This window comes from Eutrigla gurnardus (genome assembly GCF_963514095.1).
Source record: "Eutrigla gurnardus genome assembly, chromosome: 17".
NCBI classification, from domain to species: domain Eukaryota; kingdom Metazoa; phylum Chordata; class Actinopteri; order Perciformes; family Triglidae; genus Eutrigla; species Eutrigla gurnardus.
Genome location: NC_139928.1, coordinates 21,084,662 through 21,112,140, shown reverse-complemented (window position 1 = coordinate 21,112,140; position 27,479 = coordinate 21,084,662). Strand labels below are relative to the sequence as shown.

The 27,479-nt window shown below is 44.2% G+C and overlaps 1 protein-coding gene and 1 long non-coding RNA gene across 2 annotated transcripts in view; both read right to left on the bottom strand.

Annotated features, from left to right (window-relative positions):
• The window catches only part of LOC311028080 (major histocompatibility complex class I-related gene protein-like), a 153,649-nt gene extending 131,097 nt beyond the window's left edge, over nucleotides 1-22,552 (bottom strand). The window contains exons 1-6 of the mRNA XM_084032354.1: nucleotides 22,434-22,552; nucleotides 21,275-21,541; nucleotides 19,675-19,953; nucleotides 18,782-19,075; nucleotides 18,227-18,331; nucleotides 17,364-17,417 (exon numbers count right to left, since the gene is read on the bottom strand). Coding sequence (XP_083888480.1) covers nucleotides 17,364-17,417; nucleotides 18,227-18,331; nucleotides 18,782-19,075; nucleotides 19,675-19,953; nucleotides 21,275-21,541; nucleotides 22,434-22,491 — 1,057 coding nt within the window. The 5' untranslated portion in view covers nucleotides 22,492-22,552. The remainder of the gene's footprint in view (nucleotides 1-17,363; nucleotides 17,418-18,226; nucleotides 18,332-18,781; nucleotides 19,076-19,674; nucleotides 19,954-21,274; nucleotides 21,542-22,433) is intronic.
• A 3,489-nt stretch (nucleotides 22,553-26,041) lies between these two features.
• LOC311028090 lies at nucleotides 26,042-26,434 on the bottom strand. Its single transcript, XR_014598692.1, has 3 exons — nucleotides 26,379-26,434; nucleotides 26,249-26,288; nucleotides 26,042-26,149 (listed from the first exon to the last, which is right to left on the bottom strand). It is a non-coding gene; the product is annotated as an uncharacterized lncRNA (long non-coding RNA).
• Nucleotides 26,435-27,479: the final 1,045 nt, after the last annotated feature.

Sequence of the window (27,479 nt, the reverse complement as noted above, 5' to 3'; positions counted from 1 at the left end):
CGGGACTTCATGAGAGATAACGAGGACCACTTTGGCCTCCCCACAGGAGGGGTAGACATATCTCAATTGACTGATCTAAGCAACATGGCCGCTCCAAGTCCAAAAACCCCGCCAAGGAGCCCAAGCCCCACCAGAGGAAGATATGTGGTGCTTCACGGGCCCCCATACCACGGATGTCTCCCTCCCAGAACACATACCACTGCCAAGACAACATGGACTCCCATGTACGGACCACCCAGGAGCCGCAGTGGTTTTGAATGCGGTGAACTCACGATTTTGGACTATAACCCCCCATGACGTAGGAGCCCTGGAAACACAACCAGTAATTGTCACCCTGAAAGACCCAGATGCACATCCTATTTATCGACGGCAGTATCCTCTAACCCAAGATCAAATGAAGGGAATTGCCCCCACGATACAGGGCCTTCTGGACGTCGGGGTAATATACGAGTGCCACTCCCCATGGAATACTCCCATATTACCGGTACAGAAAGCAGGGGGAAAGGGCTGGAGAATGGTACAAGACTTCCGCCCTATAAATGATGTAACGACTCCAGATGTTCATCCAGTACCAGACCCACACGTAGCACTCACGAGTTTAAGCCCAGCATTTCGATACTTCACTGTCATAGATTTGGCAAACGCTTTCTTCAGTGTTCCACTGGCACAAACATCACAAGCCATGTTTGCTTTCACGTTTGGGGGCAAACAGTACACCTACAATCGGTTGCCACAGGGGTTCAGGGACTCGCCAGGTCTCTTTAATCAGGTACTAAAAGCACACCTACTAGAACTCCAATGGCCACCAGGGGTTGTGCTCATCCAATATGTAGATGATCTTCTCTTGGCAGCAGAAACATCTACCCTCTGCCTGGAGGCCACTGCCCTACTGTTCTCAGTTCTGCACAAAAAGGGCTACAAAGTCAAGAGAGAAATAGTGCAGCTATGCAGAGAAGAAGTCCTATTCCTAGGCCGACAAATCTCGGCATCAGGATTGGGAGTATCTACGGCCCACAGGGAATCAATCCTACACCATCCAAAGCCCACCACGGTGGCAGACATGCTGTCATTTCTGGGACTAACGGGCTACAGCCGATCCCACATACCTGATTACTCCAATCGGACACAACCTTTGCGGACAATGATCAACGAGGTAGGGGCTCGAAACCTCACAGAACGACTACCCTGGACTTCTGAAGCTGAACAAGCATTCACTGACATGAAACAAGTACTCTCCCAAGCTGCTGCACTCACCTCACCGGACTACACAGAAGTGTTCCATTTGGATGTTTCTGAACAAAATGCATTTTTAAATGCTGTTTTGTATCAGAAAAAAGGGGGAGAGAGGAATGTGTTGATATACTACTCTTCAAAACTCGACGCAGTGGAAACCGGACAGTCAATGTGCGCCAGATATGTTGCAGCGGTAGCAAAAGCTCTCCAAAAAACAGCACATGTAGTGATGTGTCACCCATTACAGGTCCACACTGAACATGGAGTTGCAGCGTTTTTGGCAAGTAAGGAGTTTACTTTCAGCATGGCCAGAAAAACCAAGATTCAAAGAGAATGCACCAGGCCACATCCTTTGTCGCAGCCGAAAGGAACATGGCTGGAAACTTTGGGAAAGGAACCCCACATTCATGTGAAGAACTTGCGGTCAAGGAAAGTAAGCTCAGACAAGACCTGAAAAATGACATAGATCCCAAAGCAGAACTCTGGCTCTACACTGACGGATGCTGCTATCGAGGAGAAAACGGACTGAACCAGGCATCATATGCAGTGGTTCAGCAACACCCCAATGGAAGACATGAGACGCTCAAAGCAGAAGTAATACCACAACCCGCTTCAGCGCAAATGGCAGAAGTCAAGGCGCTCACCGAAGCCTTGAAACTGGCCAAAGGAAAGACGGTGAACATCTTTACAGATTCTGCTTACGCACATGGGGCGGCACAAGTAGATGCACCCATGTGGCAACGGAGGGGATTCGTAACATCCAGCAACGCCCCAATCAAACACCAAAGAGAAATACAAGAGCTGGTGGAAGCAATCACCCTACCAAGAGGAGTATCCATAATGAAGTGCAAAGGTCATGAGAAAACAGGCACCAGGATCAGTCAAGGAAACGAGGCTGCAGATCAGGCGGCCAAAAAGGCAGGAGGATATCAGCCAAAGCAAATGATACTTAAGCTGACGCCCCCCCCAACCTAAGCTCACCGAAGAAGACCTAAAAAAGATACAAGAACAAGCAGGCCCGTACGAATGGTCGACATGGACACAAAAGGGGGCCACAAAGAAAGAAGGTCTCTGGAGATCACATGATGGAAGGATAGTGGCACCAGCAAAACTAGTAGCGACCCTACTAAAAGAAGCCCATGGACCAACCCATGAAGGACAAAGACAGACACTGTTGAACATTTCAGCACTCTGGTGGCACCCACACCTAGACAGCATGGCAAAACTATACTGCGAAGAATGCGTCGTCTGTGGAAACCACAACCCAAGAAAACCATTCAAAACGCCCATGGGATCCTACCCCGTACCTCTCGCACCATTCCAAGATATTAGTATAGATTATACAGATATGGGACAGGAGAACGTAGTACAGGGAAAGAGGTACATGTTGGTAATGGTAGACAGATTTTCAAGATGGGTAGAAGCAATCCCCACAAATAGAGAAGACGGGAAGACAGTAATAAAGTGGTTGCAAACAGAGCTAATACCCAGATACGGGGTACCGAAACGTATCAGATCAGACAACGGGACACATTTTAACAATCAGATGCTGAGTGAAGTGGAGGCATTCCTGGGGATTGCACACAGTTTTGGTTCGGTCTACCATCCACAGTCCCAGGGACTGGTGGAACGCGCGAATCAAACGTTGAAGGCTAAAATAGCCAAGGTATGTGCGGGCAGTAAGATGACATGGTTGGAGGCCCTCCCTTTGGCTCTCATGGCCATGAGAACCTCAAAAGGGGGAGGCACGCACCTGTCGCCCCATGAGTTGTTGACGGGAAGGCCAATGCCTGGCCCGCCACGTGATGGAGGACATATACCTCCTTTAGATGTGTGTCAGATAGAGAAATCCGACTACATGAGAGAACTAATATCTCTTGTCTCAGCCCTCTCATTACAGGTGCAGAAGGCACAGGAGAAGGATCCCGAAGAGCAGGGGACGATAGTCAAAGTAGGAGACTGGGTCAGGGTCAAGGTTCACAAAAGAAAGTGGACAGACCCCAGGTGGACTGGTCCGTACGAAGTGAAGGAGGTTACTTCACACTTGGTCCAGGTCAAGGGAAAAGCAGGAGCTCCCTGGCACCACCTGACACATTGTGCCCCAGCATCACCACCTACTCGCTCACTCCAGGAAGTGAGAACAGATTTGGCCCAAAATGACGACTCCGAGGAGTTTTAGGAGACTCTCCGGAGATCCGTCTGTTGCACCGGAGGAAAGACGGAGGTGGAGATATGCAGACTATCTCCCAAGGGGGAAAACGATGTGCACCGTGATCATGGGTGTAACCGGGGTGGCGATAATACTCCTTCTACTAGGACTTGAACTAATAAACAAAGAGCGAGACAATTCCACCAACATTTACCTAACCCGTCCCAAAAGGGAACAAACGAAAACTTTCCAGATCCCCGAAGTCGCGTGCGGTGCTAAAATAGTTTTAAATTATACTGCCGGGGATACCACAATGTTCACATTCGACCTGTGCTCCGTGATAGACTGCGGGGAATCCCAAGCAAGTTGGCGGGGCTACGATGTCTATCTGTGTCATAGTCCACGAATAGTGGAGAGCTGCGAGGCCACTGGGAATGCTTTCCAACATGGGTTTGGGCTCTCGGTGCATTCACAGCCATTTTGTCCCGAGTGGTATCTAGTAACAAAGTTCACTGGGACTTGGTCCGGTTTTACCCGATTCCCACACAGCGAGTTTTGGGACCACATTTCGTTCCAAAGAGATTTCAGTCCAACCGGCAATCCGCTCACTCTCTCTATCAATAACATTAAGGCAAGCTCCACGGGAAAAAATCGCATATGGATCGCATTAGGAGTAGACGTCACCGGAAAAGACCAGATACGAGGAATACAAGTAAACATATACCCGCCCAAATACGCCCCCACTAGTAAAGGTAGTGCAACGAATACGACCACAGCTAATTCCACTGCCCTAAAGCCGCCCACTACCAGTCCGATAGTGATGACCCAGGATTACACAGAATTAAGTAACATTTGGTTGAGGTGAATTACGGATAATGCTAAGCGCCAGAACATGACGGGATGTGTAGCATGCGCGGCTGCACGTCCTGCCATGTTCGTCGAACCTGCCCCCTTATATCCAGACAAAGACAAAGTAGGTTATGAATGTATGATGAACTTAACCAGAAAAGCCACACCCTCAGGATGCCAATCCCTGGCATCAGTCTTCCCACCCATTGATAATAAAACTAGGGCCGGCTATTTTACCGCCATAAAAGGAAAAGATCCCAGGTATCAGTGTTTCAACTTCACCAGCAGCAAACCAAAAGTTAATGTGGGAAACATACCCTCAGATTGGTGTAATAGGACAACATCTGGGGATGTGATAGGACCATGGGCCCGAGCGGGACTGTTTTACTATTGTGGAGGGTTGCGTCTCTATTCTCGAGTAGAGGCCGACACCACCTTAGGCACCTGCGCCATGGTCAGACTAGGGATGCCCCTTACGTTAATAGGCAGTCGAGTGATAAAAAAAACCCTCAGGACCTAACGCCCTCGTCCGGCGAAGAAGAAGACATATACTTGCTAAAAGGGACACAAGCTTGCAAGACCCATTTGGAGGGACCACATACGTGGACGCTATAGGTATCCCTCGAGGCGTGCCAGACGAGTATAAATTGGCCAATCAAGTAGGGGCAGGGTTCGAATCGATCTTTCTCTGGATACTCCCCAATAAAAACGTAGACCGCATTAACTATATCCACTATAATCTTTTGCGCCTCGCTAATGCCACTAGGGATGCAGTAGAGGGGCTGGCGGAGCAGCTCGCACCCACATCGATCATCACTATGCAAAATAGAATGGCGCTAGACATGCTCCTAGCTGAAAAAGGGGGTGTCTGTGCCATGTTCGGAAAACTTTGCTGTACCATAATCCCCAATAACACGGCCCCAGATGGCTCAGTCACTCGAGCATTAGAAAACCTAAGAGCACTCTCCAAAGAAATGCACAAAGCATCAGGGGTCGATGACCCGTTCACCAAATGGATGGAAGTAGTGTTTGGAAAATGGAAAGCGGTAATAATATCTTTAGCAGCCTCAATAGCCATCTTCCTGGCCATACTAGTCACCTGTGGGTGCTGCTGCATTCCATGTCTGAGAACCATGGTTTCCAGGTTAGTGCAAACTGCACTGACTAAAGAAAAAGACCCACCAAAATATATGATGCCCCTACTAGCTAATGAGGAACTTGAGGATGGGAGCCTGGACATGGAAGACGAGGAAGGAAAAGAGTACCTTTAAACAAAATGTTCACACCTAGTTGGTGTGAAAAGGGGGATTTGTGGAGAAAAATGTAAATACATGAGCTAATCACACATGTTTTAAATTACTACACACACATACACACACACAGGCACAGGCGAGAGAGCAGCAAGGGCAGGGGTCAAACAACATACCAAGGATACATTCCTTAGCGGAAGCCGCACAGGGGAGGAGTATATGATATATGTGCATCTCGACAACATACACACACATACATAGATGACAGCACCCAGAGGGATGGATCGTATGAGCCAGTGTGGGTGGAGATACCCAGCGCTCCAACCAGGCCGCGGCATGCTAAAATTACGCTCCGCCTGCATCTATAAAATGAGCCAATCAGACTCATGCGGAGTCTCAATGAAATAAGCTGCGCATTCTGTTGTAAGCGCCTTTTGAGTGAATTCAACCCTATGTTGAGTTGACTACTAGGTCCGTGCACGTATAACTGCCGGAATATGTTTTCCTGATATTTGTGCTAATAAAGCGCTGTTATTGATATAACCCATAGACTCTCCTCGTATATTCAAGCTTACTGTTTTTTTCACAACAAATCTGGTAGCAGAGGATGGTTGGGAGAAAAGCTTGAGGAGGAAAGAATTTTAACGACTACCTCCTGTCTTGCAGAAGGAGGGGGGTCTCCTGAAAGAAAGTGGAGGCCAGAAGGATTCATCCATTCTCGGGAACGTTGATCACTGAGCGCTCAACCGAAAAGGTAAGCAGAAACCTATTTAATTGAATTCTGTATATTGAAAAATATAAATTAGGTGATCAACAACTACCGAGTGTGAGTATGAATACTTTAGACAAAATTTAACTAAAGGATAAAATGTTAAAAGAACAGAAGGAAAGCATATTCTGCAAAAGTGATAAAAATAAACCTGCCATAGTGTGTACACATGTGTGACTGAACCTAACAGAAAACACGAGATGAAGGACGAATAGAAGGGCTTTTATGTGTACAGTATCGTGAAGAGCGGACCCACCACACCCCGTGAAGCATGAGAATTCTTGCACATAATTAAGTCACTCTATTAACGAACATAGCGTGTTTTGGGTTAACCAACAGACTGCATAAATAGTACTTTGTAATTCGGAAATCGATACAACTCCCCCGGGACCGCGCTGTCGAGCAGAGAAGCGTAGGCAGTGGTTGTAATACAATAGAAATTTATAGTACTTTGTAATTTGGAAACCGATACAACTCCCCCGGGACCGCGCTGTCGAGTAGAGAAGCGTAGGCAGTGGTTGTAATACAATAAAATTTAGACATGGCATGGAGTTTTATGACATAGACATAGAAGAGTTGAGAGAGATAGATAACAAAGAAGAAGAGGAAGCAGCCGACACCCTGTTGCACGCTCTAGGAAGTGACACTCTCCACTCAGCAGCAACAGCAGAGACACACACACCAACGATAACGGTAGTGAGTAGACAGATACTAGAACTAGAAAAACTTATTAAGACGAGTCTGTTAAATAAACCTAGTGGGATTCGGGCTGGTCTGGGTAACGTTAGGAGCGATTCTTTTGATTATATTGAGGGATTGAACGAGGGGGAAATGGAAGACTTCGTAGAGACCTTGAAGGCTAGAGTTATGACTGAGGATAGAAGTAAAAAGGGAGATGGGAAGATAGTTAAATCAGTAGCGAAAAGGTGGGAGATAAAGGGATGGATCACCAAGGACGGGCTGCCATCAAGAGAAGCTATGAATATAATGGTGAATGATGTCAAACAAAGATTAGAGAGAGCTCGACAGAACATGGAGGCTGAAAAGGACAAGCGATCATTTTTCAAACCACTCAAAAAGATGTTTGAAGAACAAGAAGAAGAGACAAGAGTAACAAATCTAATGCTAAAAGACCTGTTTCAGCAGAGAAGAATGGAGAGGGGAGACAAACATGAAGAGACACAGGGAGGGGGAGGGGGCATATATCCAGTCCTGCCAGAGAAGTTAACAACTGGGCCTCCAGAAACGACACCTCCCCCAACAGCCCCACCTCCCTACACCCACCAAAGATTAATGCCTGCACAGACCACAGACACAGCAGTACAAGCACCAGTACTAACATTGGCCGGCGTGGAAGTCCTCGTACAAGACCAAGACAGAGAGGAAATGAAGAGAGAAGTGGAAAGACTGCAACAGCGAATAACGGCACTGGAGCCCCCTGGAGGATCAAGGAGTCAAGGCGGCTCAGAAAAGACCTGGTCAGAAAGTGAACCAGAAGGACCCCTCACAAAAAATCCCTCGAAGCCACCTAGTGGTGGAAACTATACCGACCCAAGGAAGGAGGGGTCAACCAGAGTAAAGTCACCTGCCAGCAGTATTGGCGGCCAGAAAAAGGAAGAGGAACAGGGAGCGGCTGGAGGATACAACCCTAAATCAGCGGCATGTGGATACGATCGGGACTTCATGAGAGATAACGAGGACCACTTTGGCCTCCCCACAGGAGGGGTAGACATATCTCAATTGACTGATCTAAGCAACATGGCCGCTCCAAGTCCAAAAACCCCGCCAAGGAGCCCAAGCCCCACCAGAGGAAGATATGTGGTGCTTCACGGGCCCCCATACCACGGATGTCTCCCTCCCAGAACACATACCACTGCCAAGACAACATGGACTCCCATGTACGGACCACCCAGGAGCCGCAGTGGTTTTGAATGCGGTGAACTCACGATTTTGGACTATAACCCCCCATGACGTAGGAGCCCTGGAAACACAACCAGTAATTGTCACCCTGAAAGACCCAGATGCACATCCTATTTATCGACGGCAGTATCCTCTAACCCAAGATCAAATGAAGGGAATTGCCCCCACGATACAGGGCCTTCTGGACGTCGGGGTAATATACGAGTGCCACTCCCCATGGAATACTCCCATATTACCGGTACAGAAAGCAGGGGGAAAGGGCTGGAGAATGGTACAAGACTTCCGCCCTATAAATGATGTAACGACTCCAGATGTTCATCCAGTACCAGACCCACACGTAGCACTCACGAGTTTAAGCCCAGCATTTCGATACTTCACTGTCATAGATTTGGCAAACGCTTTCTTCAGTGTTCCACTGGCACAAACATCACAAGCCATGTTTGCTTTCACGTTTGGGGGCAAACAGTACACCTACAATCGGTTGCCACAGGGGTTCAGGGACTCGCCAGGTCTCTTTAATCAGGTACTAAAAGCACACCTACTAGAACTCCAATGGCCACCAGGGGTTGTGCTCATCCAATATGTAGATGATCTTCTCTTGGCAGCAGAAACATCTACCCTCTGCCTGGAGGCCACTGCCCTACTGTTCTCAGTTCTGCACAAAAAGGGCTACAAAGTCAAGAGAGAAATAGTGCAGCTATGCAGAGAAGAAGTCCTATTCCTAGGCCGACAAATCTCGGCATCAGGATTGGGAGTATCTACGGCCCACAGGGAATCAATCCTACACCATCCAAAGCCCACCACGGTGGCAGACATGCTGTCATTTCTGGGACTAACGGGCTACAGCCGATCCCACATACCTGATTACTCCAATCGGACACAACCTTTGCGGACAATGATCAACGAGGTAGGGGCTCGAAACCTCACAGAACGACTACCCTGGACTTCTGAAGCTGAACAAGCATTCACTGACATGAAACAAGTACTCTCCCAAGCTGCTGCACTCACCTCACCGGACTACACAGAAGTGTTCCATTTGGATGTTTCTGAACAAAATGCATTTTTAAATGCTGTTTTGTATCAGAAAAAAGGGGGAGAGAGGAATGTGTTGATATACTACTCTTCAAAACTCGACGCAGTGGAAACCGGACAGTCAATGTGCGCCAGATATGTTGCAGCGGTAGCAAAAGCTCTCCAAAAAACAGCACATGTAGTGATGTGTCACCCATTACAGGTCCACACTGAACATGGAGTTGCAGCGTTTTTGGCAAGTAAGGAGTTTACTTTCAGCATGGCCAGAAAAACCAAGATTCAAAGAGAATGCACCAGGCCACATCCTTTGTCGCAGCCGAAAGGAACATGGCTGGAAACTTTGGGAAAGGAACCCCACATTCATGTGAAGAACTTGCGGTCAAGGAAAGTAAGCTCAGACAAGACCTGAAAAATGACATAGATCCCAAAGCAGAACTCTGGCTCTACACTGACGGATGCTGCTATCGAGGAGAAAACGGACTGAACCAGGCATCATATGCAGTGGTTCAGCAACACCCCAATGGAAGACATGAGACGCTCAAAGCAGAAGTAATACCACAACCCGCTTCAGCGCAAATGGCAGAAGTCAAGGCGCTCACCGAAGCCTTGAAACTGGCCAAAGGAAAGACGGTGAACATCTTTACAGATTCTGCTTACGCACATGGGGCGGCACAAGTAGATGCACCCATGTGGCAACGGAGGGGATTCGTAACATCCAGCAACGCCCCAATCAAACACCAAAGAGAAATACAAGAGCTGGTGGAAGCAATCACCCTACCAAGAGGAGTATCCATAATGAAGTGCAAAGGTCATGAGAAAACAGGCACCAGGATCAGTCAAGGAAACGAGGCTGCAGATCAGGCGGCCAAAAAGGCAGGAGGATATCAGCCAAAGCAAATGATACTTAAGCTGACGCCCCCCCAACCTAAGCTCACCGAAGAAGACCTAAAAAAGATACAAGAACAAGCAGGCCCGTACGAATGGTCGACATGGACACAAAAGGGGGCCACAAAGAAAGAAGGTCTCTGGAGATCACATGATGGAAGGATAGTGGCACCAGCAAAACTAGTAGCGACCCTACTAAAAGAAGCCCATGGACCAACCCATGAAGGACAAAGACAGACACTGTTGAACATTTCAGCACTCTGGTGGCACCCACACCTAGACAGCATGGCAAAACTATACTGCGAAGAATGCGTCGTCTGTGGAAACCACAACCCAAGAAAACCATTCAAAACGCCCATGGGATCCTACCCCGTACCTCTCGCACCATTCCAAGATATTAGTATAGATTATACAGATATGGGACAGGAGAACGTAGTACAGGGAAAGAGGTACATGTTGGTAATGGTAGACAGATTTTCAAGATGGGTAGAAGCAATCCCCACAAATAGAGAAGACGGGAAGACAGTAATAAAGTGGTTGCAAACAGAGCTAATACCCAGATACGGGGTACCGAAACGTATCAGATCAGACAACGGGACACATTTTAACAATCAGATGCTGAGTGAAGTGGAGGCATTCCTGGGGATTGCACACAGTTTTGGTTCGGTCTACCATCCACAGTCCCAGGGACTGGTAGAACGCGCGAATCAAACGTTGAAGGCTAAAATAGCCAAGGTATGTGCGGGCAGTAAGATGACATGGTTGGAGGCCCTCCCTTTGGCTCTCATGGCCATGAGAACCTCAAAAGGGGGAGGCACGCACCTGTCGCCCCATGAGTTGTTGACGGGAAGGCCAATGCCTGGCCCGCCACGTGATGGAGGACATATACCTCCTTTAGATGTGTGTCAGATAGAGAAATCCGACTACATGAGAGAACTAATATCTCTTGTCTCAGCCCTCTCATTACAGGTGCAGAAGGCACAGGAGAAGGATCCCGAAGAGCAGGGGACGATAGTCAAAGTAGGAGACTGGGTCAGGGTCAAGGTTCACAAAAGAAAGTGGACAGACCCCAGGTGGACTGGTCCGTACGAAGTGAAGGAGGTTACTTCACACTTGGTCCAGGTCAAGGGAAAAGCAGGAGCTCCCTGGCACCACCTGACACATTGTGCCCCAGCATCACCACCTACTCGCTCACTCCAGGAAGTGAGAACAGATTTGGCCCAAAATGACGACTCCGAGGAGTTTTAGGAGACTCTCCGGAGATCCGTCTGTTGCACCGGAGGAAAGACGGAGGTGGAGATATGCAGACTATCTCCCAAGGGGGAAAACGATGTGCACCGTGATCATGGGTGTAACCGGGGTGGCGGTAATACTCCTTCTACTAGGACTTGAACTAATAAACAAAGAGCGAGACAATTCCACCAACATTTACCTAACCCGTCCCAAAAGGGAACAAACGAAAACTTTCCAGATCCCCGAAGTCGCGTGCGGTGCTAAAATAGTTTTAAATTATACTGCCGGGGATACCACAATGTTCACATTCGACCTGTGCTCCGTGATAGACTGCGGGGAATCCCAAGCAAGTTGGCGGGGCTACGATGTCTATCTGTGTCATAGTCCACGAATAGTGGAGAGCTGCGAGGCCACTGGGAATGCTTTCCAACATGGGTTTGGGCTCTCGGTGCATTCACAGCCATTTTGTCCCGAGTGGTATCTAGTAACAAAGTTCACTGGGACTTGGTCCGGTTTTACCCGATTCCCACACAGCGAGTTTTGGGACCACATTTCGTTCCAAAGAGATTTCAGTCCAACCGGCAATCCGCTCACTCTCTCTATCAATAACATTAAGGCAAGCTCCACGGGAAAAAATCGCATATGGATCGCATTAGGAGTAGACGTCACCGGAAAAGACCAGATACGAGGAATACAAGTAAACATATACCCGCCCAAATACGCCCCCACTAGTAAAGGTAGTGCAACGAATACGACCACAGCTAATTCCACTGCCCTAAAGCCGCCCACTACCAGTCCGATAGTGATGACCCAGGATTACACAGAATTAACTCCTTTAGACGTCGTAAAAATGGCTACAGGCTTCGGAGAAAGTAACATTTGGTTGAGGTGAATTACGGATAATGCTAAGCGCCAGAACATGACGGGATGTGTAGCATGCGCGGCTGCGCGTCCTGCCATGTTCGTCGAACCTGCCCCCTTATATCCAGACAAAGACAAAGTAGGTTATGAATGTATGATGAACTTAACCAGAAAAGCCACACCCTCAGGATGCCAATCCCTGGCATCAGTCTTCCCACCCATTGATAATAAAACTAGGGCCGGCTATTTTACCGCCATAAAAGGAAAAGATCCCAGGTATCAGTGTTTCAACTTCACCAGCAGCAAACCAAAAGTTAATGTGGGAAACATACCCTCAGATTGGTGTAATAGGACAACATCTGGGGATGTGATAGGACCATGGGCCCGAGCGGGACTGTTTTACTATTGTGGAGGGTTGCGTCTCTATTCTCGAGTAGAGGCCGACACCACCTTAGGCACCTGCGCCATGGTCAGACTAGGGATGCCCCTTACGTTAATAGGCAGTCGAGTGATAAAAAAAACCCTCAGGACCTAACGCCCTCGTCCGGCGAAGAAGAAGACATATACTTGCTAAAAGGGACACAAGCTTGCAAGACCCATTTGGAGGGACCACATACGTGGACGCTATAGGTATCCCTCGAGGCGTGCCAGACGAGTATAAATTGGCCAATCAAGTAGGGGCAGGGTTCGAATCGATCTTTCTCTGGATACTCCCCAATAAAAACGTAGACCGCATTAACTATATCCACTATAATCTTTTGCGCCTCGCTAATGCCACTAGGGATGCAGTAGAGGGGCTGGCGGAGCAGCTCGCACCCACATCGATCATCACTATGCAAAATAGAATGGCGCTAGACATGCTCCTAGCTGAAAAAGGGGGTGTCTGTGCCATGTTCGGAAAACTTTGCTGTACCATAATCCCCAATAACACGGCCCCAGATGGCTCAGTCACTCGAGCATTAGAAAACCTAAGAGCACTCTCCAAAGAAATGCACAAAGCATCAGGGGTCGATGACCCGTTCACCAAATGGATGGAAGTAGTGTTTGGAAAATGGAAAGCGGTAATAATATCTTTAGCAGCCTCAATAGCCATCTTCCTGGCCATACTAGTCACCTGTGGGTGCTGCTGCATTCCATGTCTGAGAACCATGGTTTCCAGGTTAGTGCAAACTGCACTGACTAAAGAAAAAGACCCACCAAAATATATGATGCCCCTACTAGCTAATGAGGAACTTGAGGATGGGAGCCTGGACATGGAAGACGAGGAAGGAAAAGAGTACCTTTAAACAAAATGTTCACACCTAGTTGGTGTGAAAAGGGGGATTTGTGGAGAAAAATGTAAATACATGAGCTAATCACACATGTTTTAAATTAATACACACACATACACACACACAGGCACAGGCGAGAGAGCAGCAAGGGCAGGGGTCAAACAACATACCAAGGATACATTCCTTAGCGGAAGCCGCACAGGGGAGGAGTATATGATATATGTGCATCTCGACAACATACACACACATACATAGATGACAGCACCCAGAGGGATGGATCGTATGAGCCAGTGTGGGTGGAGATACCCAGCGCTCCAACCAGGCCGCGGCATGCTAAAATTACGCTCCGCCTGCATCTATAGAATGAGCCAATCAGACTCATGCGGAGTCTCAATGAAATAAGCTGCGCATTCTGTTGTAAGCGCCTTTTGAGTGAATTCAACCCTATGTTGAGTTGACTACTAGGTCCGTGCACGTATAACTGCCGGAATATGTTTTCCTGATATTTGTGCTAATAAAGCGCTGTTATTGATATAACCCATAGACTCTCCTCGTATATTCAAGCTTACTGTTTTTTTCACAACACTAGCAACCTGCAGTTGGAAACTGCACGGTGCGGACGTAAAGTCGAAAACTATAGCAAATTAGAATATTCGTGTGTTTCGTGCTGTCGGCAGCCCGGTGTATCGGCAGACGGAGGTGCGTTTGCCGTCCGTTCGCCCGCTAGTGTTTCTCGTGGGGAAGAGCGCTATCCAGGAGCATGCGCTCGCGGCCCCGTCGCCAGAGGGACCCAGGAAGAGGCTGGTCTCCCTCGATCCAGACGAGGTTCGTGAGGCGGGTTCAAACCCCCCTACCAGGCAGCACCGCCGATCTTCACCCCAGCTACAAGGGAGGTGTCCCCCCTCTCCAACGCCCCCTTTGTATCCGGCAGTTTCGACTAAATTGTTAAACGTAGCTTTTGGTCTCCTCTCACTCTTAGTTAAATACGTACACAGGTATTATATTATTTGGTTATAAATTCCTTGAGTCAGATTACATCCCTTTGGTAATTATACAGTCCTTTATATGCTCCAGTACTTTCTTCAGTACAGTAGCCTACCACAGAAGAGGAGTTTGTTGGCTGAAAGCTTTGGCATTGGCTCTACTTTTGGAGATCCAAGGAACGACAAGCTATTTCTAATATTCCAATATCAGCTGTGTCTGATTGTCTCGTCAGCCTGCCCTCATGTTTTCCCACCTGAGCCCCGTTCCTAATCAGTCCTGGTGTATATAGTCTGTGTATTCCCTCTGTTTCCTTGTCAGTTCCTTCTGTGTATTTGGTCTAGTATGTTCCTTGTGGTTCGGCCTGTTATCCCTGCTGTAGTATTCCTTTTTGTGGGTTTTTGCCTGCCTGTTTTTGGGACTCTTGTTTTTTTGCTTAGGAAGTGACCCGGAAGTAAACAAGTGGCCGCCATGATAAAAATTAATTCTCTAAATTTGAAGGAAGGGAGCTGCAATGCTTCCTTTCAGATCTCCTTTAGCATAGGATGCAACAGATCTTCCTTTACGAAAGGAAAGGAGATTACACCGACCCAAAATTCCTTGTGAGGGCAACATTTAAAGTGAACGAATGTGATGATCTTGGGGTTTTTTTGTTTCCCCTGTTGTTTTGTAGTTTCTGTCTCTTGTTGTTGTTGGTTTCCTGTTTTATTTTGTAGTCCTTCTGTCTTGGGTTGTCCTTCTTTACTTCCTGTTGCTTCAGTTAGTATACATATGCCAATAATCAATATCCTTCATATCAATAAACTGAATATCACAAGATCTGTAAGCATATATGGAATCACAAAAAGACAGCATTTTGGAATATCAGACAATTTATTGACAAAAAAAAAACAAAGTAGAAAAATAATGAAATTGAGCAACTTAGTTGTACAATCATCTACTTGATGCAACACCAGAAGTGATTCTGAGCATCGCTGCTCAGTTTCTACCAAACTAAGAGAGCAGACGTCCGCTGTCCCAAAACACCAGCAGGACATACTTTCAGAAACATCTCATTTCATTTTCACCATCAGTGTGCTGAGAAGCTCCAAACAGCCCAGAAGGCTTTAAGGATCCCCCATCATAAATATAAATATATAAAAAATATAAATATATTTCAAAAACACATCAAAAGAGATGAAACAACCAGATCTCATGTGAACAAATAATAATAATTTATTTCCTTTATGGGCGCCTTTCTAAACACTCAAGGTCACCATACAAAGTCAAATAAAAACAGTGAGAGCATCAATCAGACATTCATCACAGCGAGCAAACCCTAATAAAACAGTGTAGAAGGAGCAACTGAATTAAAGGGAGGAGGCTTGTCTAAATAGATATGTTTTCCAGTGAGATTAGAAAGTGGGGATGGAACTGAAGTGTTGGATGTCATGAGACAGATAATAAACAGCACATTTCCACGTGCCGTTATTAAGCATTTCAGGCTTTTCCCACGTCGTTCAGCCACAGTGAAGCGGTCGCACAACTAAGTTAGATTTAAGGAAACTTCACGGTCGGGCTTCAAATCAGTACATAATCTACGCAGCATACGTAATGAAACAAGTTAACAGGAAACGCGTCGTGAAACTATGAACTTTTAAAAGAAAGCAGCAACGCTCCGGGACACGGGTCTGGGACACCGGTCTCCTTGGTGCAAGTCGTGTGTTTGTTTGACCCTCCACCGGCAGACTCACGTTCTAAACGTCCTCACTTGTTCACGACGCTGCTTCTTCATTCAGATGTGTTTACGTTGCAGTGCAGACGCCGTGGCATACGAACGACTAACAAGAAGCTAGAAAGGCGTTCTTATTGCAGCGACGGGACGACGAATTGTTGCATCATCATTCGCCGTTTGGAGAAAACAGGCTGTTTGACACATCATCATATTCCAGATACACGAAGAAAAACCTCTAGGAAGTCAATCATCGTAAAAACAATCTTACGTTTTCAAGAAATATACAAACTACTCACACAAGTGGAAAATAAACTCTGAAGTATATAATGTGTGTGTGTTTGTGTGTGTGTGTCGGGGTCGGCAACACTGATCCAACAACGGAGAGAAAAACTCTAATATCTGTTATCTCTCGTTATCATCAAACTGCCGGATGCTACGAGTGCAGATATGAAAATTCATGGATGTGTGTCGACATGTGAATTTACATTTGTGAAAAGCCTGACAGCATTAAAAAGCATTTAAAAGTATTAAAGTTCAGCTATGCTGTATTATTTAGAGATGAACACACAAACTTCAAAATTATATTTGTAAACTAAAACAAAAAGCCAAATCGTACTTGTAAAATATATACCAACCTAATTTTGAAATGTCGTATTCCAATCAATGAGCATCTACGATGACATCACTGACAGCATCAATAATCCTCGGACGAGTCGCTTTTCAAATTACGCATCGTCATTTGATACATTTTTAATTCGCAAATATTGATTATTGCTCCTTTTAAAGCCTTGTTGCGTTTGGCAACGTTAATGTTTTGGCCACGTGAATATCAGGGACATTAAACCGGTTTTGTCGGTGATCCGGCTCTTTTGTTTATATTTGATTTCAGATTGTGTCAAACTTTGTACATAACAGAGTCTGAAGTTATGGACTGAAGTTCACCCTCCTCTTCCTGCAGTCACTCACATCTGTCAAATACACAAGCATTAAAAATGAACAGTGCAAAACGTAATAATATGGCAATAAGGTATCAGAAATGGAAGGTGTGAAACCACTGGGATAGTACAGGCGTCACACATTAGTTACCTTTTATCCAACGGTGTGTTGCTGCTTGAAGTCTCCGGGTCTGAAGAGACCAAAATACAAAACAATAGTCAAGTAAAGGACAAAATCAGATAAAGAAGCGTTTTGTACGGACAAACAGATGGATATGGACCTGATCGGATAATCAACGATCCTGTAGTTGAAGTCTCAGACGGGGTCTTCTTGTCTAAAAAAACAGAACAAAAGAAATCAACACAAGGTCAATCCTGGGTGACTGTCATGACATTCTCTAGTCTATAGTGTTACTACTCACATATATATATACACATTCACAGTATATCTGCAGCGTCATACTAGCCTACCTTTTATTTTGTTTTCATTTCATTCTTATTATTTTCTACTTGACCTTTTCACTATACAATGTATTGATATTGTAGTTGAACAACATAATTTGTAAGCAATAAAGTACACAAATAAGAGAATCCTCCTTCACCGCGACATTTCGAAAAATGTCAAAAATGTCCCATTCATCATTTTATCCCGTCAGATATTTGTGTTAAATTGTCATAATTAGCGTATGAACTCATTCATCCTTCCATGCATTTGGAATGAAATTTTAAAATATAGGGAGCGACTGCTTTTCAAGTGATTATTACTTTTAAATGTTATTATTATTTAAAGTTTGAATTGGGAATGAAAGTTTAGCTGTGTCAACTTTAGCACTCAGTGAAAGCCACTTTTGGAAATCAATGCAACAAAAATGTTTAATATAATAAAACAAGATGTACTAACAAGTATGCGGGCATTTGTCTGAAAGAAAAACTGGGATTAAACAAAATACATGAAAAATAGGAGCAAATCTGATGAAACCTGAATCTGACAATAAAAATAACAATGAATGTTGAAATTGAATATGAGTTTGTGTCTTCTAGTCGTGACCTTATAGCGCTTGTTGTTGAAGTTTACTGGATAAAGTCACCAACTCAAAGCCTGAAATCAAGAAGAGATGAGACAACGTCTCTGTTTGGGTCTTACAGTTCTTTTTTTTGTGAACCATGAATCCAATCCCAGCGAGGACGAGAGCAAGAAGTACGACTGCAGCGATGACGATGATGACGGTGGTCATGTCAGTGGGCTTCTCTGTTGAGCACAAAACAAGAGGAAATAGTCACAACCTGAACAGATGAAGCAGGTTCCAGGAGAAGAACCTCCATTTGTCAACCGGACCACAATCCTGTATTCAGTGTGTTTGTTGGTCCTTTTGAAAACGTGATCCTGACTGATCTCCTGACAGATACATACATTCATCCAGTTATTAAATCATTCTACTCATCCTCTAAAACTGACCAGTAGTTCATTCAATACGGCGCCTACGACCTCTGAACTGTGGTTGCACATTAAAACAGATACACAACGTTTTTATCATTTACAGCTTAAAAACGAATATTAATTTACAAACAGGGTGAAAAGAAAACGTCTTTCAAAGCATAAAAAGAAACAAAAGACGGTTTATAAACGTGTATTTTGTATGTTTGATTATGTTTCTCAGCATGTGCTTCCCACCTTCATCACTTCTGGTCTCAGTCTCACCTTTGTTGCTCCTGATGACGTCCAGTGTGGTGACGATGTCCTTCTTCACACCAGAGAGCTGAAAAACACACTCGTACCTGCTCCGGTCTTCAGCTGCCACTGAGAGTTTCAGGTCAGCACTCATCTGGAAGGTTCCATCGTGGTTGGGGAGGATCTCTCCGAGGTCCACGTCCTCATGGAGATCCTCTCCATCTCTCCTCCAGAACAGTACGGCTCTTTGAGGGTAGAAACCTGTAGCGTGGCAGCTGATTGGAGAGGAGGGAGTCTTCTGGAGGAAGGACACTGAGGGAAGCTCTGAGGAGAGAGAGACGGGTTAGAGGTTCTTTATCATTATTATTATTATCTGCTGTGTATTAATGATCATGTCTGATGTATCTGAAATGCCTTAGTGACACATACACGATTTATGTTTGTATGTTTTCAATGTAAATAACTGTGATGTGAAGATAAGTGAGAAAAGAAGGGAGAGACAGTAGAGATAATGAGACTTGCACTCACACTGCTCCAAGCCTGTACCAGACTGGTACTTAATAAAAATGCCGCCGTGTATCTCCTTCCAAAATCCAGTACGCTTGCGCTGTCTGCTCGAAATCGCGTGTTTACTAGAAATATGTGCGGATGTGACTTGTCAGTAAAGTTTCAGGCATGTTCTCTGTGTCATTCTCTGTTGTGATGACTTGGAGACGGCGTTCCCTGAAAACAACATCAAGCCATACGTGTGTTGTATTACGACGTGATGACGTATGTGCAACAGGTAACAGTGCCGAGGCACAGTACGGATCAGATGGCCCTGGTGTGAGGGCGCCCAGATGAGGAAGGTAGGACAGAGGGTGAGACGAAGACAGAGACAGGAACTGAGACAGACAGGAACAGGGCAGTGACAGGGATTCTACCTTTTCTCAGCAGAGAGCTCCTCCCGTACTTCAAATACTTCTTCAGTAACTCAGGACAACGATAGGTGATGTAGTGTTTATCCCGTTCTAGCCAAGCTTGATTAATATCCCACTTGTGATTGGTGATGACAGCCTGTTGTTTTGGAACGATCCATCTCTTTGTCTTCGAGTCAAACGCAATGAAGTCTTCTCCATCATAACCATATTTAAAGAAACCATTTCCTTCATTGGTCTCATCATCCCATTCACAGCCAAGTATCTTCTGGAGAATGTGGACACCTGAGACAGAGAGAGAGAGAGAGAGAGAGAGAAGGAGATAGCATTATACCAGAGTGAGATCATCAGTTAATATCACATCGTTTCCATGGAGACACACTGATCGACAGACAACAGAGGAGCTACACCTGCTGCTGTTATTGGCTCCATGAAAGCCAACCATCACCTGGACAGTGTGGACGTCTCAGGGGGAGATGGTCTGAGTAAGGTTCGCTTCAAGTCCGTGTTGCAGTTCGCTTTGCCTGGTCATTGTGAACACAAAGTGTTCCAGCTTCGCTTTGCCATCGTATTTTACCCCTCTAGACCAGAGGTCTTCAAAGTTTTCAGGCCAAGTAGCCCCAAGACTTATAGTGACCCGGTAGAGGGCCCCCATAATATTAAACAAAGAAGATTTGTATGTGCTCAATATAGGTTGTATTCATGTTAAGGTGTATTTGTTGACATATCTTTGGGGATTTATTTGGGATCAAATAATTTTGGGGACCCTCTGCAGTCATACTGTGGACCTCCTAGGGGTCCCGGACCCCCTGTTCAAGATCTCTGCTCTAGACTTTCTGTTTGGGACACAGTCATATAAGCCACCGATTCATTCAGTAAAAATATGAAATCTGAATAGTGGCTTCAACTCTTTCTAGTTGCTGATCCATCTTGTAAACAGCAAATACAAATTAAAATCATCAGGAGACACCGGTTACCTAATTGGCTAAATAACAGAGCTAACAGCTAATCACGTTCAAGGAGATCGCATTGCGTTACATCACGATCATCATTATTCAGTAACAAAGAGCACTGGGCCATATTAAACATTATCATGATGTGTTCTAATGTAACCTTGTAAAATAGATATTTTATAGAGAATTAAAGAATTAAAAAGCTCAGAATTATTTCTGTGTGGAAGTGACACTAAACATCACGTCAATGAAGGAGAAAGCATTAACTTTAATGAACTACAGTGTGAGCAGGACTGAGGCCCCATCAGAGCTGAGGTGGACCAGAATCAGAACTGAGGTTGAATCTTCAAATCTTTTGTCTGAACAACACTGAACAGGAGTTAATACAAAATTATATAAAACACAGAAATGCAGAAAATTATCTAATTAGAGAAACTGGAACTAGAACATGTTTTCTGATTTATTAAATAAAAGACTGATAATCAATGTTCTGCTGATTAACTAGTGGATGTGTGTGTGTGTGTGTGTGTGTGTGTGTGTGTGTGTGTGTGTGTGTGTGTGTGTGTGTGTGTGTGTGTGTGTGTGTGTTTATTAAAATACTGGATGAAAGTATAAACCAAATGTTGTCAGAATGAAGTGAAACATAAACAAACCTCCACTTTGGTTGAAGTGCTGCTTTGTAACTTCAGTTTTGTTTTTTTCGACCTGCTGAACAACCTTACAGCTCTCAGTGCGAGTCTGCCAGTACTGAGGATCATCTTCTTTGATTCTGTTCATCCAGTCCTGTTTGGGTTCCATTCTCATGGTGTTGCTGTCATAGTGAATTATCTGAACGTCATCAACCAACGCAACAGCCACAAACTCTGGGAAGTTTGGGACTCCAGAGGACGCCGTGTTGAAATACTTCAGAGAGTGAATCTCTGCAACACAAGATGAACATCATGATCTCAAGTTTTTATCTTCAACAAATCACTGAACAATGTTGTTTTCCTGCACACACAATCCAAAAGAACTACTTCTCTCTCTCTTCTATTGCTGTTTGTTATTTTTCATATTCAACTAATAGGTTTTATTTTGTTTGATGTTGTCGTCAGAGTGTTTGTGGATTTCAGATGTTTGAGTATAAAAGTTATTTTTTAAATACAGAAAGAACCAAGAAACCAAATCTGACCGTTTGTCCCTCACTTTCATAAATCTTGATTTCTGTAAACTGAAGTTAAATCTCAACATCGTTGTTAAACAACATGTTGTGTGAAACCAAATCCTCTCAGCTTTATATTCCAGAATATTCTGATATATTAATATTTGTTCTACATCAGCCGATAGCATTTTTAATATAAACAGATAACATGAACAGACTTCATACAGATTCATTAGCTGCTGTTGTTTAAACATGAAATAGCTCCCTCTGGAGGACAAACTATGTAATGGAGACGCTGCTCATGAATTACCTCAAACTTTGTCATTTCTTCACCTGGAATTCTTCTTACTTATCACACAATATTTATACACACTGATATGATATATATGTAATATGATAATATGTGCTAATACGGATGATTTGTGAGTGACGTTCTACTAAACAGCTTCAGATCTGACCAAACCAACTCAGTAGTGACGTACTACATTCAAACAGACGAGTGTTTCAGTGTGGAGACACATTTCATCCCGAACTTGGAGGAAGTCCTGCAGCTGAACACCAAAGACGACCGAAAGAAGCGTCGGCTCATATAAACAGGGCTTAAAGACATGACGCAGTTCTTCTGTTACAAGCGAGCAACTTAAAAGCCAACAACTAAAGTGTGGACTCACCTGCGGCCGCGCTGTGGAGGCCGACGGCCAGGAGAAGAAGCACAGTCCACGTCTCCATCGTCACCTGTCCTTCTCAAGCTGTCTTCAACTCTTCACTTGTTATTATTGTGGAGGCAAAGTGATAACGGTCCTGGCAGTAGTGGTGCGCTGACTTCACCCTCCGTCTGAGCCAATGGGGATTTTAGCTGAGCACCGACGTCACTAATAGACGGGTAAGACTGAGCCACTGAGGTTAATAACGAAAGTGAAAGTGGAGCGATGTTATTTCAGCCTGCGTGAGAGGACGCTGGAGACCCTTTATTCTGGTTTCTCAACGCTGTCCGCACCTGAAAGGAGCATTTAACCTCCTGCTGATCAGCTCTGCTGGGGTCATCGGCAGGCTAATGCAATGTAATGTGCAGAAATGTTTGAATGATGCTCACATACTCTGCAGTAGTGTCTTAGTCTGCTTGTGTTCAGTCTGGCTGTCGACAACAAACAAGAGCTCCAAATGTGTCTTAATTGATGTTTGTCTTTTAGCAAAATGGCACCTGGCGTCAGTAGAAACATCGAGAAACGGAGAGTTCCTTCGTGGTGTTGAGAAGGTGTCTGTTAGCTTCACCAGTACTGACCCTCCAGAGTCTCTGTATGTCTGGATAAACCTGTCTGGATGGGCTTTTCATATTTATTTGTCTGAATGTTTTAGCTCTGATCTCTCATCTCTTCCCGTTAGCATACGAAGCTAAGCTAGTTAGCTTAGCATGCTAGCTGGAGACGGCTCGCAAGTTAGCATCGCGGCGCTAGTGGGAGTTTGATGGAGAACAAACAGAGTATGACGGAGTTTGTGACCAGTTATAAGCTGGTCACAAAGGCAATTCATTCAGTTAGATTTTCATTTGCAGGATCAAATAAATGTTGGAAAACAATCACTAAGTCATCTCTTGTTACATTCAATTCCATTTCATTTATAGGCAAGATGGTAGCCTACCACAGAAGAGGAGTTTGTTGGCTGAAAGCTTTGGCATCGGCTCTACTTTTGGAGATCCAAGGAACAACAAGCTATTTTAGCGTGACAGCGTGAGATTGATAGTGGAAGCGTGAGTGTCACGCCAGGAGCGTGAGAGTTGGCAATCCTGCTATTTCTAATATTCGAATATCAGCTGTGTCTGATTGTCTTGTCAGCCAGCCCTCATGTTTTCCCACCTGGGCCCCGTTCCTAATCAGTCCTGGTGTATATAGTCAAGGCTGTGTCCGAAATCACTCCCTACTCCCTATATAGTGCACTATAGGGAGTAGGGAGTGATTTCGGACACAGCCAGTGTTCCCTGTTTCCTTGTCAGTTCCTTCTGTGTATTTGGTCTAGTATGTTCCTTTTGGTCCGGCCTGTTATCCCTGCTGTCGTGTTCCTTTATGTGGGTTTTTGCCTGCCTGTTTTTGGGACTCTTGTTTTTTTGCTTAGGAAGGTGTCAACTGAAGAAGTGACCCAGAAGTAAACAAGTGGCCGCCATGATAAAAATTAATTCTCTAAATTTGAAGGAAGGGAGCTGCAATGCTTCCTTTCAGATCTCCTTTAGCATAGGATGCAACAGATCTTCCTTTACGAAAGGAAAGGAGATTACACCGACCCACAATTCCTTGTGAGGGCAACATTTAAAGTGAATGAATGTGATGATCTTGGGTTTTGTTTGTTTCCCCTGTTGTTTTGTAGTTTCTGTCTCTTGTTGTTGTTGGTTTCCTGTTTTATTTTGTAGTCCTTCTGTCTTGTGTTGTCCTTCTTTACTTCCTGTTGCTTCAGTTAGCATAAAGATGTCAAAAATCAATATCCTTCATATCAATGGACTGAAGATCACAAGATCTGTAAGCATATATGGAATCACAAAAAGACACAGCATTTTGGAATATCGGACAATTTATTGACAAAAAAAAAATAAAGTAGAAAAGCAATTAAATTGAGCAACTTAGTTGTACAATCATCTACTTGATGCAACACCAGAAGTGATTCTGAGCATCGCTGCTCAGTTTCTACCAAACTAAGAGAGCAGACGTCCGCTGTCCCAAAACACCAGGAGGACATACTTTCAGAAACATCTCATTTCATTTTCACCATCAGTGTGCTGAGAAGCTCCAAACAGCCCAGAAGCCTTTAAGGACCCCCGATCATAAATATAAATATATAAAAAATATAAATATATTTCAAAAACACATCAAAAGAGATGAAACAACCTGATCTCATGTGAACAAATAATAATAATTTATTTCCTTTATGGGCGCCTTTCTAAACACTCAAGGTCACCATACAAAGTCAAATAAAAACAATGAGAGCATCAATCAGACATTCATCACAGCGAGCAAACCCTAATAAATCAGTGTACAAGGAGCAACTGAATTAAATGGAGGAGGCTTGTCTAAATAGATATGTTTTCCAGTGAGATTAGAAAGTGGGGATGAAAGTGGAGTGTTGGATGTCATGAGACATATAATAAACGGCACATTTCCACGTGCTGTCGTTAAGCATTTTAGGCTTTTCCCACGTCGTTCAGCCACAGCGAAGCAGTCGCACAACTAAGTTAGATTTAAGGAAACTTCACGGTCGGGCTTCAAATCAGTACGTAATCTACGCCGCATATGTACGGAAACAAGTTAACAGGAAATGTGTGGAAACTCAGATCTTTTAAAAGAAAGCAGCAACACTCCGGGACACGGGTCTGGGACACCGGTCTCCTTGGTGCAAGTCGTGTGTTTGTTTGACCCTCCACCGGCAGACTCACGTTCTAAAAGTCCTCACTTGTTCACGACGCTGCTTCTTCATGCAGATGCGTTTACGTTGCAGTGCAGACGCCGTGGTGTACGAACGACTAACAAGAAGCTAGAAAGGCGTTCTTATTGCAGCGACGGGACGACGAATTGTTGCATCATCATTCGCCGTTTGGAGAAAACAGGCTGTTTGACACATCATCATATTCCAGATACACGAAGAAAAACCTCTAGGAAGTCAATCATCGTAAAAACAATCTTACGTTTTCAAGAAATATACAAACTACTCACACAAGTGGAAAATAAACTCTGAAGTATATAATGTGTGTGTGTTTGTGTGTGTGTGTGTCGGGGTCAGCAACACTGATCCAACAACGGAGAGAAAAACTCTAATATCTGTTATCTCTCGTTATCATCAAACTGCCGGATGCTACGAGTGTAGATATGAAAATGTGAATGCACGTTCATGGATGTGTGTCGACATGTGAATTTACATTTGTGAAAAGCCTGACAGCATTAAAAAGCATTTAAAAGTATTAAAGTTCAGCTATGCTGTATTATTTAGTGATGAACACACAAACTTCAAAATTATATTTGTAAACTAAAACAAAAAGCAAAAATCCAAATCGTACTTGTAAAATATATACCAACCTAATTTTGAAATGTCGTATTCCAATCAATGAGCATCTTCGATGACATCACTGACAGCATCAATTATCCTCGGACGAGTCACTTTTCAATTACGCATCGTCATTTGATACATTTTTAATTCGCAAATATTGATTATTGCTCCTTTTAAAGCCTTGTTGCGTTTGGCAACGTTAATGTTTTGGCCACATGAATTTAGGGGACATTAAACCGGTTTTGTCGGTGATCCGGCTCTTTTGTTTATATTAGATTTTAGATTGTGTCAAACTTTGTACATAACAGAGTCTGAAGTTATGGACTGAAGTTCACCCTCCTCTTCCTGCAGTCACTCACATCTGTCAAATACAGTGCAAAACGTAATAATATGGCAATAAGGTATCAGGAATGGAAGGTGTGAAACCACTGGGATAGTACAGACGTCACACATTAGTTACCTTTAATTCAACGGTGTGTTGCTGCTTGAACTCTCCGAGTCTGAAGAGACCAAAATACAAAACAATAGTCAAGTAAAGGACAAAATCAGATAAAGAAGCGTTTTGTACGGACAAACAGATGGATATGGACCTGATTGGATATTCAACGATTCTGTAGTTGAAGTCTCAGATGGGGTATTCTCATCTAAAAAACAAAACAAAATAAATCAACACAAGGCCAATCCTGGGTGACTGTCATGACATTCTCTAGTCTATAGTGTTACTACTCACATATATATATATACACATTCACAGTATATCTGCAGCATCATACTAGCCTACCTTTTATTTTGTATTCATTTCATTCTTATTATTTTCTACTTTACCTTTTCACCATACAATATATTAATATTGTAGTTGAACAACATCATTTGTAAGCAATAAAGTACACAAATAAGAGAATCCTCCTTCACCGCAACATTTCATTCATTCATCCTTCCATGCAATTGTAATGAAATTTAAAATACAGGGAGCGACTGCTTTTCAAGTGATTATTATTTTTAAATGTTATTATTATTTAAAGTTTGAATCGGGAATTCAAACTTTGTAAACAGTGTAAACCACAGTCGGTATGAGGATCTAGTCAAAGTATAACATTTTAAATACAATCTACAACAACCTCTGTTTATTTAGATGAGGTAATCTGGAATTAAAAATAAAAGATGACTCTCTCAACTATATCTACATTGTTTAGAAATAAAGTTTAAACTGTTTCCAATGACTTTGCTGCATTGAACCGACACACAGCACCAACTCTTATCTAGTAACAACTTGAACACTCATCAGCATGAACGCAGACTTTGTTAAGTACATGACAGACCAGACGACATGGTGACTACAGCAGCAGCAGCAGAGGGCGCTGTTTCTCTGAGCCTTACACCCCATGCTGCTGGTCGCTTCACATTTTGTTTTCAGCAGGAATTAAACCTTGACCAAGTTTAGCACTCAGTGAAAGCCACTTTTGGAAATCAACGCAACAAAAATGTTAAATATAATAAAACAAGATGTACTAACAAGTATGCGGGCATTTGTCTGAAAGAAAAACTGGGATTAAACAAAATACATGAAAAATAGGAGCAAATGTGATGAAATCTGAATCTGACAATAAAAATATAATGAATGTTGAACTTGAATATGAGTTTGTGTCTTCTAGTCGTGACCTTATAGCGCTTGTTGTTGAAGTTTGCTGGAT